Raw genomic sequence first — 22832 nt, 5'->3', positions numbered from 1 at the left:
AACTGGAACAACAGCTCACATTTTCATTCTGACTCTTTCTCACCTTGTCATTACCATATTTCCCTGGTTGATATTTCAAAATAATTTGCTTAATGTTGCAACCCATCAAAATAATTTGCTTAATGTTCCAGGGTTGCAGATAACATTTTTGCTTTTCTAATAAATCAAATGACTGAAATTTTTTCCTCTCTAGAAATATAGGATGACAGGTATTTCCAACAGTTTTGTCCGGCCCAATGAGAACTATTGCTTCTGTAGTTGTCACCATTTGGAGCTACCTTTTTTTTATGCTTTTGTTTTTTTAATTTTTTTGATAGGCAAACAAAAAAACCATGTATTGATAAAAAAAAACACCTAGAAAAAAGCACACCAAGCATTCTTATTATGTTTTTCTTCTAAATCAATGATTTTCATGGGAAACAAATATTTCTAGGGTTCATGCTGTGAATGATGAAAATGTGTGTCTTGCTTGTGGTCATATATGGTTACCTAATTTTCTCTCTCTCTCTCTCTCTCTCTCTCTCTTTTTTCTAATGAACTCTCGGGTTTGGTTTCTCTGGAAACTAACAAATTTTAAAAGGTTGAAATAGTCAAATAAATTAAATTTAAATTTAAATTGAGTTTCATTTTCTTTAATTTTCTGGGGGGTTAAAAGGAGTGTTACGAGCGGTTGATTACTAAGAAAATCTTGGAAAAAGATATTATGCTTTTTATGGGCTTTTCATTGTGGAGGGAGTGCATGAAAAATTGAAATGATAGGTAGCACAATATCTCTAACTGGCGTAGTTGTTGAAGTTTCAAATTTCAGTGTTTGGATATGTATCATTTTCATTTCTGTCTTTCTTGAAGAGGAGAAATTAGAGAACCCCGTTCTTGTGTTGTCATAAAAATGGGCCCCTTTCAGTCTCCCTAATCAAACTTTTAGACAAGTATTCTTGGATTTTCATTCTCTCTTTTTGCTTGTTGATGACACCCCCCCTTTCCCCCCTCTCTTTGCTCTTTTATCTATTATAGCAGTTTTGAGGATGTTTTCCCCTATTTGAGGCTTTTATGGAGCTTTTTTTTCAGCCATCTGATTATTTCTGGCCCATAAATCATAATATTATTTCCTAAGATTATCGTCAGCAACTCAGTTCCTGCTGTCAATCACAGCTAGTTAGTGTTTAGTTCCTGAAATAAAAAACCTTTTGTTTCATCAAAGTTTTTGAAAAATTTTGAAGTACATTTAGGAAGAACAAAAGTTTAAATCAACATATTTTTTATTTATCTTACTCGGTGAAGACAACTGCTTGTTTATTTTCTGTTCAGTTTTTTTTATCTGTTTAATAGTTTTTCTTGAGGAATGTTATTAAATTTAAACTTTTTTTGTCTTTTTTTTTATTCAATTTATTATTCTAATTCTAAGTGATTAGAGTTTGATCTGTGCTACTTGATTTAGAGATTTTGTTTATGGTATATTACTTTCATATATTGTTTCATTATTCAATTTGTGTCCTTCATCTTACAAATTATCCTACTCATCTAAGTATCTTATCCAATTGTGCAACATTATATCATTAATTATAAATATGTTGATGAGGCTTATATTGTTTTACTTAGTATATTCAAAACTAATATTTTTATTAGCTACTTTAATTCATTACTTTTGAAATTCACTGGGGCTGTGGCCTCATATCTCACTTTTCACCATGCTAATATAGGGTCCTATGGTGTCTCTGTTAATATTATGTATTAGTTTTGACATAAAGCGTGTTGATCCATCACAAAGTGTCCTTGGGTACTTACGTTTTCTCCAGGAGGTATTTCTTTATTCTCAATTGTTGGGAAAATTAGCATTAGCTATAACATTGCTATTTAGTGTCTTCCAAGTGTGAAGCAAAAGCAAATTCTAAAGACAGTTGGGGAAGTGCATGCGCCTTTCATATAGCATAGAGAATGAGCTACTTATGGTCCTGATAATTAGTTCATAAACCTTTCTGTTTACAGGTGTGGAGAATTGTTTGACCATTAATGGGTTCCACCAAATCTAGTGGTGTGTAATCTTCGGTGAATGTTCCGTTAATCATCTCTGCTCTTTCCTCCATGTTATCTTTTTCTTATTTAGCCTTGTTTAATTTGTTGCATCTCAACTATTTGAGTTGGCAATATGAAACCTAGGCATGAGCTTGGGTTAAACCTGAATTAGTTTTAGGTCATCTTAGTTCCATGGAAGTGTTGGAAGTTGTTTTCGTTTGGATGGTGTTGGACAATGTTCAAAGCTTGATTAAACATGACTTGGTTTGTAATTGAGGCAAAGATTTTACCATTGTCGGAAAGCTTGGTTCGTACAAAATCTTTGGGTATCCATAATCTCTTGGTTGAAGGGAATTTAGCTATCGTTTTATAATAGGTGTAACATGAGGCGGTGTATACAAAACGTCAAAATCTTAGGGGCAATTAGGAAAAAATGGAGAAATTTTGGGCAAAGAGAAACGAAACCAGCATATATAAGGAAAGGCCTTTGGCTTCGAGGGCGGCCACTCCAACTTCAGATTTCTCTCTCGTCAGGTCTCTCTTTCTCTCTCTCTATCTTCTCTACCCATCGATTGAGATCATTTTCTAGGGTTTCTTCGTTTAATTATCAAAATGTATTTCTTGTCTATTATCATACTATTTGTTTTCAGTATTTAATTTGGGTTTAATTTTACCACTCATTGTGCAATTCCTTTGTTTTTTCTTGTATTTTTGGTTTATTTTCTGTTTGGTTGGTTTGAAACTCTGATCTGATTAAAAGAAAACGAGAACTAAACCCGCGCGTGGCAAATACAAATTCTTGAAAAGGTGAAATAATGAAGCAAGGTTTGTTAGTAAATTATAGAATTTATTTCCCGTTTAGCTGCTTTGAAACAAAGGAGAGGAAAACTGAAACTTTTATGGTCAATTTTCTCCTGTTTCGAGGAGAGAAGACAAGTTTTTTAAGATTGAAATAAGTGAACTTTTCAATTTTCTCTCAAAAGTTCTTGAATTGTGGTAGGTTATTTAATTTTCCCTCTTCTTGAAAGCCCCAGCCCGCCCTGCTCCCCGCCGAATAAACCCTTTATGATATTGAGTTTTGGATATTCAAACCCCAGCCCATTATGAGGGTTTTTTTTTTTTGGATATTGTATTAGAATAATATATGAATTCATTTATAAAATATATTCTTCATTTTCCCATGCCATCCATTCCCACAACATAAAAACAACAAAACATGAATATCAACAATGAAATATCAATGAATAACCGTTTTCACAAATTTTACATGAAATTAATAATATTTTAATTACTAAGTATAACAAAAAAAAAATGAAATCTTTGCTACTATCCAAATACATTTTACAAGAAGGTTTAAAATGGAAATTAAATAATTTTAAATGAAACTATGCTGGTTATAATTCTTAAAAGAAAAAACATTTAAAAAAAAAACTGAAACGTTCATTGTTAACAACTCAATAATATGACTAAAATTATCAAATTTAAACCAATACGATCTTGGTTGCCTTTTCTATATAAATTCATATTTGTTCATTACTAGTCATAATTTTGTTTGATCGAGCATAAATATAGATGGGAGAAAAGAACATATATATCAATATCATTTGAAAATTTGTACAAAATTTATTGTCTGTAAAGTATTTTTATTTTTAATGATAAACAAACATTATGATTATATATTTAAATTATAAACAAACATTAAGATTCAAATATCCTATATTTATTTATATTACAAATACTATATATATTATATTAATTTTAAATATCATGTATTTTGTATAATAATTAAATATAAAATAAGTATAAACTTATAAATAAAATTATCAATGTTTTAAAATAAAAAATACTTATATATATATCATCATTTTTATATTATTGAATATATTTAAACTAGATAAATTTATATGAAATCTAATTTTAAATTCTAAATATTATTATTGGATATTGTCAATTATATCATATATATATATATCTTTAAGAAAATAATCTAAAAATTTCTATTATTATTTCTTATATAATTTTTTAGAATTTTTCTCAACTTTTTCATGAGTCTCATTCAATATCACTTTTACAAATATTTTGTGTCAGAATATTAAATTATTGATATATCCTTAAAAACTGATATTTTCATCATTGCCTATTATAAGCCATTAGACACCAAAAGGAAGAGTAAAATATAAGATATCATAAGATATCCTACATATGGTTATCAAGAATTCTCATTGTTGAGGACAAGAATAAATAAACAAATATTTTTGGATAAATCCTAAAACCTTTCAAACTCTAATATTACCGATAAGTGTAAATAGCAGCTAGCAATTTTCAAAATCATATATGCTAATTGTACTATTCTAGTTGAACCACAAAACAAGTTATGATGGACTTATATCCTTTAAAATAATTTAAGGTCATATTAAGTTGGTCAGATATAACATGAGATTGGATAAAAGAGTAGATATTATATCACAACCCATGTTTGGTTGATAATATGATAGGATAAGTTATCACTTCACTTATCTTATTTTATGTTCAACTAAACATATGATATGATAAGTGGTGGGATATATTATTCATCTTTTTTTTTTTACCCCTTTCACATGAGATATGTTAATCTCATGGTATGATATGAGATATACATATGCCATATATCAAAATTTTATTTTATTTTATTATTTTTTTATTTTTTGTAATAATAATATACTCATTTTACAAAATAAATTTTTTTATTATAAATTAAATTTATGATTTAAAAAGAAAAACTAAAAAAATATTTATAAAATAATATTAATATATAGTATATAAATTATTTTTATATGTTAAATAACATAATATTAAAAAAATTATTTGTAAAGTTTAAATATTTTAGTAACGAATATTGTTAAATATAACAAAATTGTTATTTTTTAAAATAAAAAATATTTGAATGTGATATAATTTTTATTTTAAACTTTAAAAATAATATGTATTTCATATTATTGTTTATTTATTTCATAAATTAAATATAAATATAATATAATATAACATATCTCATTAGATTTGTTACCTTAAAATATCATATTAATAGGATATGTATATTCAAAGATATCATATCTCATTGAATATCGTATCATAAGATATGCATATCTTATCCAATGATATATGATATCTTAAGATATACATATTATATCCTATCTATCAACCAAACATAGTATAAGAGATTAAGAAAATATCTTGTCATGGGATTAACATATCCCATGTAAAAGGGATTAAAAAAAAGGTGGACAATATATCTCACCATGTATCATATCTCATGTTTGGTTAAACATAGAATAAGATAAATGATGAAATAACTTATCTCAACCTATCACCAACCAAACATGTGATAGAATATAATATCCCCTCTTTTATCATGTATCATACTGTATCTTACTAACCAAACATAACCTCAAATATTAAGAAAATATCTTTAGTTGTGTTTCCTATACAAAACTCATTTTTTTTAAAATCAAATTTAACTAGTCTGCTACTTAAGCAAATGATAATTTTCTTAGAGTAATATAGTAATATCTAAGGATCATACTCCATTAATATTTAGGTCTTGTCACTAGTTTTATAGATAATGTTAGTCTTAATTAAATTAGGACCATATTTTCTTAATTAAGTGGGCTTATTTTATTATTTTTACTCTATTAGGTGATTGATTAAATTATGAAATACTTTTATTATCCTAGTTTTATAAGGATATGAAATTATAATTTAATTAGATATTAAAGAATAATTTAAAACCATAGTAAAATCCCTATAAAATAATACTCTTGAAATTGTGAGAAATTATTATCTTAGTGGGATTATTGATTTATGGATAAATGAATTCATTATTAATTTATCAACAAATTCATAATTTATTAATTTATTCATTATGAATATTTATTCATTTGGAGAACATCATGTTTATAATATATATATATAAATGACTTAAAATCCAAAAACAATAAATATGGTCAAAAGTAAATAGATAGAAGCCTAAGACTCTCTAAAACAAGAGATAATTATTAATTGAAGAAGATAAAAGGACTCCCACCATGAAGAGATGTGGTGTCAAAACCTAATGTCTTAAAAGATAAAAAGGTTTGAAGTATGCTATCTAAATAAATAGTTGAATTGAAAAAAATAGGAATTGTAAAAACTTGCTCAATATTGTATTTTGAATTTTTATTTGTTATTTATTTATATTTTTTGTATGGATTTCATTGTTTATTAATGTATATTTTCTTAACACCTTAAGGATTTTAAAAAGAATTATTATTTTATCCAAAAAAAAATTTAGACATCAATTTTTTTAAAGAGCTTTCAAACCATTATTTTTTTCAATGTAAGCTTTTTAGAATTCTATATATAAAAATATTGCTATTTTAAAATTTTAAAATAAAAGATAAGAGATGTATCTAAATAAATACTAAATAATTTGTAAAATATTTTTAAAATTTTGACTAATTATATAGTTGATGTCACATCGCATAAAATTCAAATTATTTTGAGATGAATAAAGAGAATTTAATTTTTTAATAAGTAAGATTGCCTTCCTCTTCCCTTTTTTTTTTTTTTTTTTTTTTTTTTTTTTTTTTTTTTTATAACTAAAACACCATTTTTCCCTTTATTTTCAAATTCCTTGAATTTTGATGCATACCGCTAATCTCCTCTCAAGATGGTGAAAATTTATTGGTATCCCATCACCATGGATGAAAGTTTCCATTTTTTCGCCGAAATTTCGGGTTTCGGTGGCCGGCGATACGAAAGAGGGGGCGAAATGTCAACGAAAGAAATTTCGCCAAATTTCGGTTAAAATCGGCGAAAAAATGGCTGAAGAGAAAAATCGGCGAAATCTTCAAAAAAAAAAATGCCGACCGCTGCAATTTTATCGGCGAAATTTCGGTTTGTATCGTCGGGAAATTTCCCGATATTTCCTACCAGTCCAGCCCGCGCACAGGATACAAAATCTATCCAATTTTATTTTATTTTTTTAAAAAAAACATAAAGATGTTATTTGGTAATCTGATCATGATTTGCAGGCAAAGGTTGTGTTTTTCAGCTTGGCTCAAACATTGTGGATTTAGGGTTCGTGAAATTTAAATCCAATGGCACAAAAGCAAAGCGACCCCGGAACAGATCCAGAAAACACAGGGAGCAAAAAAAAAAAAGCAATTTTTTTGGTTTTCCTTAGGGGTTTTGCATGGATTTTCTCGGAAATCAAACAAGGATGAATTTTCCCGGAAATCGAATGGGGATGGATTTTCTTGGGAATCAAACGGGGGTTGCAAAAAAAAAAAAAAATGATTAGATTAGAACCTGCGAGGATTGAGAGTAGAACCTGCGAGGATTGAGAGTGGAAGAGGAAAGTAGGGCCTTTTTAGGATTCTCTCGTCCGGAGGGCAGCTTCAGCAAAGGGCTTTTTGATGCCCGAGTGAGAGAAGTGGGTGGCCCTTTTGATTTTTTAGATTTAGTAGAGATAAAAAAAAAATGGAAACAAATCATGACTCCTATGCATTTGATGGTCCAAATCAAAGCTGATCCAACGGTCAAAATTGAATCCAACGGCTAGGTGATAATATGTACAAATTATTGATATTTAATGAAATCTCCGGAAGCCTAAGTATTATATACGCGGCCAAAATAAAGAGCCTTGAATACTAGAAGAAAAACACCTATACATAACAAGATTAAGTGAATACCCAAAATTGTGGTTATTTTATTTCTATCTTTCTATACATAACCGAAAAATGGAAAAGATTCTTCAAGAGTCTCAAGTCCAAGAAGTGCATGATAAATACCGCCAAATCCTAATACTGCAGAGGAAATTAAGTGAAGTATTCATGAAGCTTGATAATGAGTGTACAATTATAAAATTTACATTTCTTATCGACCCACATAATATAATTACATCTAATATCACAAATCATATAATATACATATCAAATTCTTCAACAAAACAAATTTAAATTGTCTATTATATTTCTAATTACATTATTACGAGGTTTTTATTACATTTCATGAGTTTTGATTAATTTTTTGTCTACCAATTTTTTTTTTCCAAAATATTCGTCAATATTTCTTCGATATATCTTATATATCCGTAAATCGATATTTTCATCAATGCCCATCACCACCTCTAATTGGATAAGAATGGTGAAATTCTCCTAAATCAGGAATGAATTCAGAACCAGGGACCCTTTTTCCTGCTTAAACCCGTCCTCGTTGTCGCACCAATTATATTATATTATATATCCTATATAATTTTATAATTAAAAAATTATATATATTTAAAAACTAAATGTCAATTCTAACTTTTCACATTGAAACTTTTTAAAATTTAATCCTTGTTAAAACTCAAACATTAATGATTTTGTTAGACTTCGTTTTTGCTTAGATACATTTCTTGTTTTTTATTTTTAAAATTAAGATTTTTCATAAAAATATATTTAAAAATAAAAACTCTAGTGTAAAGTTATGTGATGTCTTAAGAATTACTTTTAAAATTTTTGAAATTTTATATAAAAAAATGTTTTTAATTCCTCAATTTTTTTAATTAACTTGAAAACAATATTAAATTTTGTATGTAATCTTTTAAAAATTCTTGTATTTTATATAGATATTAGTATTATTTTTTTTTTTTGAAAAAAAAAAAAAAATGTATCTAACTAGACATTAATTTTTCTAATTATCATTAGAATATTTTTAACGGATAATGACATTTTAAATAACCGAAAAGATAATTTATCTAACTATTATGAGAAGTCTATAAATCAATATTTTTAAAATAAAAAATCTATATTAATTTTAAAAATCAATATTTATATTTTATAAATAAAAAATGGGAATTTGTCTCTTAATGTTATGGGAATAGGGGAGCTCTCTCCAATTATGCCTCATTTACATCCTTGCATTTGCATACTCGTGACAAATCTTACGTTTGAATTTGCAAATTGGGATGCTTATATCTCATAAAAGCATTTCTTTTTATATATATTGCAAATATACCTTTGCAATCCTATCAAGAAGAGATTTAAAACCTTAAAGCTATATTTGGTTGTGAGAGAATATAAAGAGAAAAAAAAGAGTGAATGAAAATTTAAAAAAAATTAAAATTATTACATTATTTTTATATAATATTTCAAAATAATTTCATTTATTTTAACTTTTTTTTATAAAGATGAAATAATTTTAAAATAAAATGAATTTTAATTATTATTATTTTCATATTTTACCGTATAACCTCAAATTAAATACTATCATTATTTGATTATAATTAATATTAAACCAAAACATTTTTTTTGAAATATTAAAAATTAAATATTAATTAGAGTCCTAATTCTAATTAGAGTCCTAATTCTTATGTTATAACAACTATATTTTGATTTTAATTAGGACAACCTATGATTCTCTTCTTATATATAGAATTATGGGTAGCATAACCTTTACTTATAGTACCAAAGAAAAAATTGTCCATCGTCTTCTTCAACACCATGAAGCTCTTACAATTCTTTATCTTCTCTTTTATTTCGATTTCTCTTTTTGGATGTGTTAATTCACATCAAGTTCTAAAATACAATACACTTGAACTTCCTTCAGGGGTATCTGGCCCTGAAAGCATTGCCTTTGATTGTAATAGAGATGGTCCTTATACTGGCATCTCGGATGGTAGAATTTTAAAATGGCAAGGTTCGAAACATGGATGGAAGGAGTTTGCAATCACTTCCCCATTCAGGTAAAGACTACTTGTAAATTTTTTATTCATTATGTTTAGTATATATTCACTTATAATTACATATATTTCTTAAATAGATTTTAAAATATAATAATATATAATTAAATTTTTAATTATTTTGTATATTCATATTAATTGCATGCCATAAAGTATTCTTTTGGTGTCCAATTCAACCTTCTTTGTGATTGTAAGTGTACGTTTTATGTTGGATAAAAATGTATGAAAGTATTTGAAATAATTGAAGTATTTGTTCTTTGTGCTTGATCAGGATTCCTGAATTTTGTGATGGATCAGCCAACCCTGCAATGGAACAAGTATGTGGAAGACCATTGGGTCTTAAATTCAATGAAGCGACATGTGATCTTTACATTGCAGATGCTTATTTTGGGCTATTGGTGGTTGGGCGCAATGGTGGAGTTGCCAAACAAGTAGCCATTAGTGTAGAAGGAGTCCCATTTCGATTCACTAATGCTTTGGACATTGATCAAAACACTGGAGTTGTCTATTTTACCGATACTAGCACCATATTCCAAAGATGGTATGTATCATCAATTTACTCATTATATAGATTTCTTTTTTTTTTTTTTTAAGTTTGTCCATATAGTTATGATTCTCATTCCCATTTATTAACAATTGAATTTTTTAGGGCTTATGCAATAGCAATGCAAACTGGGGATAAGACCGGAAGGTTACTAAAATATGATCCAAGGACCAAAGAAGTGACAGTGTTGCTAAGAGGCTTATCCTTTTCAAATGGGGTCGCATTAAGCAAAGATAAAGATTTTGTTTTAGTTACTGAAACGACTGCCGCCAAAGTCACAAGATATTGGCTCCAAGGTCAAAAATCTCAATTGAGTGACACTTTTACACGACTTGTTGGATGTCCGGATAATATTCAAAGAAACATTCATGGAGAATTTTGGGTTGCACAAAATAATTGTGGAAGACCGGAACTAAAAGTTAGATCGGTAAAACTTAACAGAGAAGGGAGGATCATGGAAGAATTAAGTGAGGATTTTGGCCCTTTGAGTGAAGTCCAAGAGAAAGATAATGATTTATGGTTAGGTTATGTGATTTTGCCATATATAGGTTTGTTAAATTAGAATATTTTTTAATATTATAATATGTAGGTGTCTTTTGGAATTTAATTTGATTTTATTACTTTGTAATTCGTAGTTTTAATTTTTATTATTCACTTATACATTATATAATATACTTTTATAAAAATTTGAATAGATTTTCATTTTATAAATCGGTGATGGATGGATTGGATTAAGTGATTAACGTGTAGAGTATAACACTTTTTGTTTTAATATAATATTGAATATGCTTTTATTTTATTTTATTTTAAAAATAATAAATATAATAAAAGCTCCCAAATACAAAACAACATTTACAAAATTCAAAAGTATTTAATGTATCATGTTCTCGTGATTTGTTTTTAAACTTTTATGAACATTTTGATAATAAAAATTAAAAATAAAGAGCATTCATAAATACATACCCATCATCTCTTCCTACATCTATCTCTTTTTCTTTTTCTTTTAAAAATATTATTAAATATGATTTTATTATTAGCATTAATTATACCAAACATGGTTAATATTTATAAGAATTTAAAATATAATTTATTTTTCTTTTAAAAATAGTAAAATAAATATTGCAATACCACATGAATGAATCCCTAAATATATATATATATATATATATATATATATTTTAAATTTCTATATATATATATATATAATTTTTTTTATTTGGTTAGTCCTAACTTTCTTTAAATTTTCTTTTTGTATTTAGTGCATCAATGAAAATGTGTTTAGATAATGTCACTTTATTTGGACATCTTTTCTCATTAGGCAAAATATATATATATATATATATATATAAGGAAAAGAAAAAGGCAAAAGAAAACACATATTCTTCTAAATGATTAAGTTTAAGGAAAAAAAAGTATTAAGGTAAAAATTTAAAATTACGTTAAAAAAATGTTCTCGCATTTTTAAAATCAAAAAATAAAATCAACTATTCATGTCAATCTCAGTATTTTCCATCAAACAAATAAGATTGTTGCTTCTCTAGTTAATATTTAAAAATTAATTTCTTACATAGAAAATAAAACAAAATACCTTCTAGAATGATATATTATTCTTAATTTTCTAAACTTTATGTGCAAATAAATTAATAACTTAATTTAAGTCCTTATGTAAATTGAGTATTTTTGGTAAATAATTTAATAATGTGATTTAAAGTTAAACACAACTTTAAGTAATAAATAAAAACAATAAATTTATTCTTAAATTCACGTTTTCATTTTATCTTTTCACCCTTATTTGCCCTAATTATTTCAGTAATCTCTTTTACTACTCTACAATCTCCGTTATTACTTGACTCCCTTTGCCCTAATTATAATTTATAAGGATAAATACATCAATTTGATGAATTTGAAGAAATTTTAAGTTAATTTTATCCAAAGACTTTAATACTTTAAGTAACAATTAAATAATAAGTTTTAAATCTATAATTTAAGTATAATTTTACTTAAAATCAACTTAAATCATTAAATAATAAGTATTAAGTTTTATCAAACATCTACTATAATTTCTAGATACATATTAAAATAAAACTTATTACAAGTAAGACTCTTTCTTTTGGAATTATGCTAAAAACAAACAATATTTATAAATGGTTATTAAAAAAAATAATTTATTTTAATTCACTATGAGATTTTTAAATTCTTTATTAATTAATAAACTTACAACCAAATCATGCTATAAATATAATTCCTTTGAAAATAAATTAGAATGATAATTCGTATATTTAAAAAATATATGTATATTGAAACAAGGTGCTATTATAATTACATTTTGATTTTGATGATGACCTTGAGTTTTTTTTGTCTCAGTTGTGAGTGATAATTAAATATATAAGACTACGTTTAGTTGGCAGGATAAAATATAATGGAATATGTATATCTTAATATATTATATATGATTAAATAGGAAATACATATCTTAACATTATCCAATTGGATATGATATCTTTGTATATTATATATAATGGACATCATAGCCCAACATAATATATTCATATGTTATTATGTTATATTATGTTTATATTCAATTTGTGAAATGAATAAAAGAATAATATAAAATATATATTATTTCTCAATATTTAAAATAAAAATTATATTACATTCCAATATTTTTTATTCAAAAAATGAAATTTCTCTAATATGTAACAACATTTATAATTAAAATATTTAAATTTTATAAATAAAATTTTTTTATATTATGTTATTCAATATATAAAAATAATTTATATATCATATATTAATATTATTTTATAATATATTTAATAAATATTATTTTTAGTGTTTCTTTTTTAAACATAATTTAATTTATAATAAAAAATTATTTTGTAAAAATAAGTATATAAAAAAATGATTAAAAAAATAAATTTATAATACATGGGATATGTATATCTCACTAAAATGTAACATGTAGAAGGAATATAAAAAAAAAGAATGAATAATATATTAAACCACTTATCCTATTTTATGTTTAGTTGAAGATAGGATAAATAATGAAATACATTATACTATTTCATTACTAACCATATGATAACATAATATTATATCCTATCTCATACGATGTCCAACCAATCGAACATGACCTAAGACTATATTTGATTAGTGGGATATGATAGGATATTATATCCTATTGGTTAATAAATACATATCTTAAAATATGATTTCAAATGAAATATGATATCTTTGAATATACATATCCAATTAACATAATATTTTAAGGTAGTATATTAAATGCGATATGTTATATTATATTATGTTTATATATAATTAGTCAAATGAATAAGAAATAATATGAAATATATATTATTTTCAATGTTTAAAATAAAAATTATATTACATTCCAATATTTTTATTTAAAAAAAAAATGAAATTTCTCTTATATTTAACAATATTGATGATTAAAATACTTAAACTTTATAAATAAAAAAATTTAATTTATGTTATTTAATATATAAATAGCATACATTAATATTATTTTATAAATATTTGTTTAGCTTTTCTTTTTTAACTATAAATTTAATTTATAATAAAAAATTATTTAAAAAATGAGTATATAAAAAAATAAAAAATAAATTTATGATATATAAAATATGAATATCTCATATTTTATCATGAAATTAACATCTCATTCAAAAATTGAAGTTGTCTATAATACTGTTATCAACACCATTTGAAAAAGCAATTATGTATCAATTTATTAAGAACGTAAGTTTGTATAGTTGTGATTCCACTTATTAACAATGAATTTAATGCAAAATGATGACCAACTAGAAGGCTACGAAAATAAGATCCAAGGATCAAAGAAGCGATTGTGGTGCTAAGAGAATTATCATTTTCAAATGGGATCATATTAAACAAATGTAATAGTTTTCTTTTAATTACTCAAATAACCACGGACAAAAGTCTCAAGATATTGGCTTTAAGGTCAAAAATCCCAAATTAGTGAAATTCTTCGTAATTTACATAATATACTAAAAAACATCTAGATTATGTTTGATTTTGAAAAAATTGAAAGAAAATAGAAGAGAAACAAAATAAAAAGGAATAATAAACAAAAAGAAAAAAATGAAGAAAAATAACAAAATAAATTTAAACACAATAAATCTTTTATTAATATTCCAAAAAAAGAAATCTAGATTATGTGAGTATTTGATAAACCAACTTAATAACTTAAAATGACTTAATAATTTAATTTAAGTCGTTAAATAAATTAGATATATTTGATAAAATAACTTAATGATATGATTTAAAATCGAAAATAACTTTTAAATAATAATTAAAAATAATTAATTTATTCTTAAATCCATATTTTTATTTACCTTTTTATCCTCATTTGTAATATTAAGATTTTAAATATATATATATATTAAATTACTTAGAAAATAAAGACATGTTAAATCCATATTTTATTTACCTTTTTATTTTCATTCGTTTTAATTATTTTTATAATCACTTTTGACCTTCATTGATACTTGACTTCCTTTGCCCCAATTATAATATACGAGGACAAATATATTAATTGATAATTTAAAATAAATTTTAAGTCAATTTTATTAAACAATCTTAATACTTAAAATAATAAGTTCTAATATTTCATCCAAATCATATTTTTCTTCAGGTATAATGCCAAGAAGTCTTTTTCAACTTCACACTTGTAACTATCAATAAATGTCACGTGTTCCAAAAAGAACATATAGACCTGTCGAATCCTAATAATAATAGGTAGAAAATAGTTTTGAAGGGTATATTGATCTTTTCATATTTTATATTCTCCACATCAATTATGCAACTTATATGAACCAAAACTTAATTTTTGGACCCAGTTGTGTCCAAAACATAATTACCCCTTTAGATAACTAATAGTTATATTACCTTTTTCATTATCATTCAATTTCTCTAACATAAGCCACAATCACTTCTCATATGGTTGAATCATTTTGACACTAAGAAAAATCAACAATAGACAAAACTGTCTAAAAAATCAACCCAGGTAAATTATATGATAAAACAATGGGAATGTTACTTTTTGACTAGAACAAAAACAAGAATAGAACTTTGTACCCCAACTACTTGGGGAAAACTACCATCTAGGATTCAATGAGATGTAAGATTCCATATTCTGAACAATGATCATACAAGATCATATGTTGAATCACATGAATATTATACCATAAATCTCTAAGGCAAATGGTACCTATCTGATTCCATTTGTGTGTTTGATGAAGACGGTATGGATCTTCTAAGAGCAACGGAGGGCACCACCTCTTTCATTGTATTCTCTCAGGCAATGGGAGCAGGAGAGAGAGTAGTTCTGTTCTTTCAAAAGGATGTGATAGATCCAAAAGACACAAGCCTAAGCCTTTTATACCCTCCTGCCTTAGGGACCATACCCATTGGTTATTGGGCCTCATGGGCCTTAGGCCCATCATCTAAAGCCTGTGATGGCATTGGGCTCTACACATTAGGTGGTCCATACTCAAGATTAAATCAAAAATTGCATGTTAAAAGATAGCTTAATCCTGGACAATGTTTAATATATTGTCGGTCCACATTTATTCTATCATGAGAAACAAATAAAAAAGAGCTGAGGGCTATCAAAAAGGCTATAGGCCATGGAATCTAGAAAAAAGTTGTTTTTAGAGAATTGCATTATGAATTTTTTTTTGCATCATTCTCTACCTCCTTTACCACCATTAGAATAGAGGGAAACAATAGACTAGATTCTTAGTAGAAAGGAATCAAGATATGTGATGGTTTCTTCAGACATTCCATTTTAGTGGGAATGATATGCTATTTGTTTACATGCATTAGTTCATAAGGGATTAACTGCTGAATTTGATGAGGGTCATGAAATGTTTGATTATGGAAAACACATTTTCCTTCTATGAGAAACAAAAAATTATTAACATGAAAAAACAGAATGCCAAAAGGCAAAAGGAAAAAAATCCACAAAAAAACAATTAAAGAAACCATGGCCCACAATTAATCAACTCTAAACCCATATAGAGAAAGAGAGAGAGGATAGCAAGAAATCCCCTAAAGAGAGAGGGAGGGGGAGAGTGATACAATGGCAGAATGAAATTCCCTTGACAGTGATGGAAACACAAAATCCCCTAAAGAGATAAGAAACAAAGAGAAGGCATCAAGAAACCCCCCTAGAGAGAGAAAAAAGAAAACATAGAGAAGACAATATGAAACAACCTGGAAAGAGAATGAGAGAGGTAACATGAAATCCCTAAAGAGAGAGAAAGAGATATATAAAAATAATTTATATATCATATATTAATAATATTTTATAATATATTTTATAAATATTATTTTTAGTGTTTCTTTTTTAAACATAATTTAATTTATAATAAAAAATTATTTTGTAAAAATAAGTATATAAAAAAAATTGATTTAAAAATTTTTTTATAATACATGGGATATGTATATCTCATATCATATGATTAAGATGTTACATGTAGAAGGAATATAAAAAAGAGAATGGATAATATATTAAATCACTTATCCTATTTTATATTTAGTTGAAAATAGGATAGGATAAATAATGAAATACATTCTACTATTTCATTACTAATCATATAATAAGATAATATTATATCTTATCTCATACGATGTCCAACCAATCGAACATGACCTAAGACTATATTTGATTAGTAGGATATGATAGGATATGATAGAAGATATATATATATATTATGATATTATATCAAATTGGTTAATAAATACATATCTTAAAATATGATTTCAAATTAAATATGATATCTTTGAATATACATATCCAATGAACATAATATTTTAAGATAACATATCAAATGCGATATGTTATATTATATTATGTTTATATATAATTTGTGAAATGAATAAGAAATATATATTATTTTCAATGTTTAAAATAAAAATTATATCACATTCCAATATTTTCTATTTAAAAAAAAATGAAATTTCTCTTATTTTTAACAATATTCATGATTAAAATATTTAAACTTTATAAATAAATAAAATAATTTATGTTATTTAATATATAAATAGCATATATTAATATTATTTTATATATATTTGTTTAGCTTTTCTTTTTTAACCATAAATTTAATTTATAATAAAAAAAACTATTTAAAAAATGAGTATATAAAAAAATAAAAAAATAAATTTATGATATATGAAATATGGATATCTCATATCTTATCATGAAATTAACATTTCATTCAAAAATTGAAGTTGTCTATAATATTGTTATCAACACCATTTGGAAAAGAAAGTATGTATCAATTTATTAAGAACATAAGTTTGTATAGTTGTGATTCCACTTATTAATAATGAATTTAATGCAAAATAATGACCAACTAGAAGGCTACGAAAATAAGATCCAAAGCGCTTGTGGTGCTAAGAGAATTATCATTTTCAAATGGGACCATATTAAACAAATGTAATAGTTTTCTTTTAATCACTCAAATAACCACAGACAAAAGTCTCAAGATATTGGCTTTAAGGTCAAAAATCCCAAATTATATAGGATATTATATTGTATATCCTATATAATTTTATATTTAAAAACTTATATATATATATTTAAAAACTAAATGTCAATTCTAACTTTTTCACACTGAAACTTTTAGAATGAAATCCTTGTTAAAACTCAAACATTAATGATTTTGTTAAACTTTGTTTTTGTTTAGATATATTTCTTGTTTTTTATTTTTAAAATTAAGATTTTTCATAAAAAAATATTTAAAAATAAAAACTCTAGTGTAAAGTTATGTGATGTCTTAAGAATTACTTTTAAAATTTTTGAAATTTTATATAAAAAAAATATTTTTAATTCCTCAAAATTTTTAATTAACTTGAAAACAATATTAAATTTTGTATGTAATCTTTTAAAAATTCTTGTATTTTATATAGATATTAATATTATATTTTGTTTTTGAAAATAAAAATCAGAAAATGTATCTAACCAGATATTAATTTTTCTAATTATCATTAGAATATTTTTAACGGATAATATCATATTTTAATATAACCGAAAAGATAACTTATCTAATTGTTATGAGAAGTCTATAAATCAATATTTTTAAAATAAAAAATCTATATTAATTTAAAAAATCAATATTTATATTTTATAAATAAAAAATAGGAATTTGTCTCTTAATGTTATGGGAAGAGGGGAGCTCTCTCCAATTATGCCTCATTTACATCCTTGCATTTGCATCCTCGTGGCAAATCTTAAGTTGAATTAGCAAATTGGGATGCTTATATCTCATAAAAGCATTTCTTTTTATATATATTGCAAATATACCTTTGCAATCCTATCAAAAAGAGATTTAAAACCTTAAAGCTATATTTGGTTGTGAGAGAATATAAAGAGAGAGAAAAAAGTGAAAGAAAATAAAAATAAAAAATAAAATTATTACATTATTTTTATATAATATTTCAAAATAATTTCATTTATTTTAATTTTTTTATATAAAGATTAAATAATTTTGAAATAAAATGAATTTTAATTATTATTATTTTCATATTTTACCATACACCCTCAAATTAAATACTATCATTATTTGATTATAATTAATATTAAACCAAAACAATTTTTTTGAAATATTAAAAATTAAATATTAATTAGAGTCCTAATTCTTATGTTATAACAATTATATTTTGATTTTAATTAGGACAACCTATGATTCTCTTCTTATATATAGAATTATGGGTAGCATAACCTTTACTTATAGTACCAAAGAAAAAATTGTCCATCGTCTTCTTCAACACCATGAAGCTCTCACAATTCTTTATCTTCTCTTTTATTTCGATTTCTCTTTTTGGATGTGTTAATTCACATCAAGCTCTAAAATACAACACACTTGAACTTCCTTCAGGGGTATTTGGCCCTGAAAGCATTGCCTTTGATTGTAATGGAGATGGTCCTTATACTGGCATCTCAGATGGTAGAATTTTAAAATGGCAAGGTTCGAAACATGGATGGAAGGAGTTTGCAATCACTTCCCCATTCAGGTAAAAACTACTTGTAAATTTTTTATTCATTATGTTTAGTATATATTCACTTATAATTACATATATTTCTTAAAAAGATTTAAAAATATAATAATATATAATTAACTCTTTAATTATGTTGTATATTCATATTAATTGCATGCCATAAAGTATTCTTTTAGTGTCCAATTCAACCTTCTTTATGATTGTAAGTGTACGTTTTATGTTGGATAAAAATGTATGAAAGTATTTGAAATAATTGAAGTATTTGTTTTTTGTGCTTGATTAGGATTCCTAATTTTTGTGATGGATCACTCAACCTTGCAATAGAACAAGTATGTGGAAGACCATTGGGTCTTAAATTCAATGAAGCAACATGTGATCTTTACATTGCAGATGCCTATTTTGGGCTATTGGTGGTTGGGCAAAATGGTGGAGTTGCCAAACAAGTAGCCATTAGTGCAGAAGGAGTCCCATTTCGATTCACTAATGCTTTGGACATTGATCAAAACACTGGAGTTGTCTATTTTACCGATACTAGCACCATATTCCAAAGATGGTATGTATCATCAATTTACTTCTTATCGTATAGATTTTTTTTTTAATTTTTTTTTAAGTTTGTCCATGTAGTTATGATTCTCATTCCCATTGATTAAAAATTGAATTTTTTAGGGCTTATGCAATAGCAATGCAAATTGGGGATAAGACCGGAAGGTTACTAAAATACGATCCGAGGACCAAAGAAGTGACAGTGTTGCTAAGAGGCTTATCCTTTTCAAATGGGGTTGCATTAAGCGAAGACAAAGATTTTGTTTTAGTTACTGAAACGACTGCCGCCAAAGTCACAAGATATTGGACTTTTACACAACTTGTTGGGTGTCCGGATAATATTCAAAGAAACATTAACGGGGAATTTTGGGTTGCACAAAATAATTGTGGAAGACCAGAAGTAAAAGTTAGACCGGTAAGACTTAATAAAGAAGGGAAGATCGTTGAAGAATTAAGTGTGGATGTTGGCCCTTTGAGTGAAGTCCAACAGAAAAATAATAGTTTATGGTTAGGTTATGTGATTTTGTCGTATATAGGTGTGTTAAATTAGAATATTTTTTAATATTATAATATGTAGGTGTCTTTTGGAATTTAATTTGATTTTATTGCGTTACTTTGTAATTTGTAGTTTTAATTTTTATTATTCACTTATACATTATATAATATACTTTTATAAAGATTTGAATAGATTTTGATTTTATAAATGGGTGATGGATGGATAACGTGTAGAGTATAGCACCTTAGTATGCTTTTATTTTTTGTTTTTAAAAATTAAGAAATATAAGAAAAGCCCCCAAATACGTTTTAACATTTGCAAAATTCAAAATTATTTAATGTCTCATGTTCTCATGATTTGTTATTTAACTTTTATGAACATTTTGATGATAAAAATTAAGAATAAAGAGCATTCTTAAACACATACCCATCATCTCTTCCTACATCTATCTCTTTTTCTTTTTCTTTTAAATAATTATTAAATATGATTTTATTATTAGCATTAATTATATCAAACATGGTTAATATTTATAAGAATTTAAAATATAATTTAAAAATAATTTATTTTTCTTTTAAAAATAGTAAAATAAATATCGCAATACCACATGAATGAATCCGCAAATTTTTTTTTTCTATAATATATATATATATATTATAAAAAGGAGAATGGATAATATATTAAACCACTTGTCCTATTTTATGTTTAGTTGAAGATAGGATAAATAATTAAATATATTATACTATTTCATTACTAACCATATGATAAGATAATATTATATCCTATCTCATACGATGTCCAACCAATCGAACATGACCTAAGACTATATTTGATTAGTGGGATATGATAGGATATTATATCCTATTGGTTAATAAATACATATCTTAAAATATGATTTCAAATGAAATATGATATATTTGAATATACATATCCAATGAATATAATATTTTAAGATAACATATCAAATGCAATATGTTATATTATATTATGTTAAAATATAATTTGTGAAATGAATAAGAAATAATATGAAATATATATTATTTTTAATGTTTAAAATAAAAATTATATCACATTCCAATATTTTCTATTTAAAAAAAAATGAAATTTCTCTTATATTTAATAATATTCATGATTAAAATATTTAAACTTTATAAATAAAAAAATTTTAATTTATGTTATTTAATATATAAATAGCATATATTAATATTATTTTATAAATATTTGTTTGGCATTTCTTTTTTAACCATAAATTTAATTTATAATAAAAAAACTATTTAAAAAATGAGTATATAAAAAAATAAAAAATAAATTTATGATATATGAAATATGGATATCTCATATCTTATCATGAAATTAACATCTCATTCAAAAATTGAAGTTGTTTATAGTATTGTTATCAACACCATTTGAAATAGAAAGTATGTATCAATTTATTAAGAACGTAAGTGTGGACCCCGTATTTCGGCTCATGCGTTTCCCCCTCGATGGCGAGCTCGATTTTAATTTGAAAAATGATTTTTATTGATTAAGAAAATGACTTGGAGTCGCCACTTATTTTTGTTTTATTTTTAAAAGGGTAAACAAAATAAGAAAGAAAACCCTAAGTGCGACTCCTTATTTTGGAAAAGGTGATCTACGAAAAATCGGATCAGGCTCGGGGGTCAGATTACTTATCGGGAAGGTACGGTAAAAGACCATAGCACCCCTCTAAGTCCCTAAAGTCAGGTCTCTATTAATAAAATGAAGCTGACGTGGTAATTTACGAGTAAATCAATGAATATCCTGAATGATCATGCACACATAACAGTCGAGACATGCATAGACAACGATTAGAGGGAAAATGGGTACATACCTGGGCAACGGGCCGCCATGCGCTATCAATAGAGAGGGTTAGTGCACAATTTAGGAATAATCGCATGTATGTCAGAGAGTAGAGTAAATCAATCACGTATGATAATCAAAGCAAACGATCAATCAATCAATCATAAAGTCACCCATGTTGGGCCCCCACCAAAGCCCGTTTATTTAGCATGACTTAATGTCACAGATTCCATTTTTTTGGAATTATGAAAAATTCGTTCACGCTTATTAAAATCAAGAGCGGAAGATCGCTTGAAAACCAGAGCGGAATTAAAACTATTTGAGAGGAAATTAGACTTTTGAAATTTAATTGAAAAATTGGAATCTCGAAGATCACTGGGAAAATGGAATTTTAGAGTTTATTTGAAGATCAGACTCTTAGGGGTTGAATGTGAGAATGTGAATTTTAGAAATTGAATTTGAAAGAGGTTGGAATTTTGAAAATGATTTGAGGGTTCGGGATAAAAAAAAAAAAAAATTAAGTTACGAAAATTGGGATTATGGGAATTAAATTTTGAAAGGGATCAGAATTGTGAGTTATTTAAGAAGTAGAAATTATGAAAGTTGATCTATAAAGAATTGGAAATCTTAGAAGTCAT

General features: G+C 25.4%; 2 protein-coding genes across 2 annotated transcripts; both read left to right on the top strand.

The window, feature by feature from the left end:
• Positions 1-6351: 6351 nt before the first annotated feature.
• LOC100853870 (protein STRICTOSIDINE SYNTHASE-LIKE 10) lies at positions 6352-16234 on the top strand (the record flags this gene model as incomplete). The annotated part of the gene is made up of 5 exons (XM_003635366.3): positions 6352-6362; positions 9602-9754; positions 10023-10292; positions 10401-10591; positions 16158-16234. Coding segments are annotated over 5 exons (702 nt in total), but the record flags the coding sequence as incomplete, so codon positions are not given.
• Positions 16235-19110: 2876 nt separating this feature from the next.
• Positions 19111-20430, top strand: LOC100244259 (protein STRICTOSIDINE SYNTHASE-LIKE 10). The gene is made up of 3 exons (XM_010648912.3): positions 19111-19352; positions 19621-19890; positions 20004-20430. Exons 1-3 carry the CDS (start codon positions 19111-19113, stop codon positions 20428-20430), a joined length of 939 nt encoding a protein of 312 aa, XP_010647214.2.
• The last annotated feature ends 2402 nt before the right edge of the window (positions 20431-22832 follow it).

The sequence above is a fragment of the Vitis vinifera genome, chromosome 10 (assembly GCF_030704535.1).
Source record: "Vitis vinifera cultivar Pinot Noir 40024 chromosome 10, ASM3070453v1".
Lineage (NCBI taxonomy): Eukaryota > Viridiplantae > Streptophyta > Magnoliopsida > Vitales > Vitaceae > Vitis > Vitis vinifera.
This window is presented reverse-complemented; position numbering and strand designations above follow the sequence as displayed.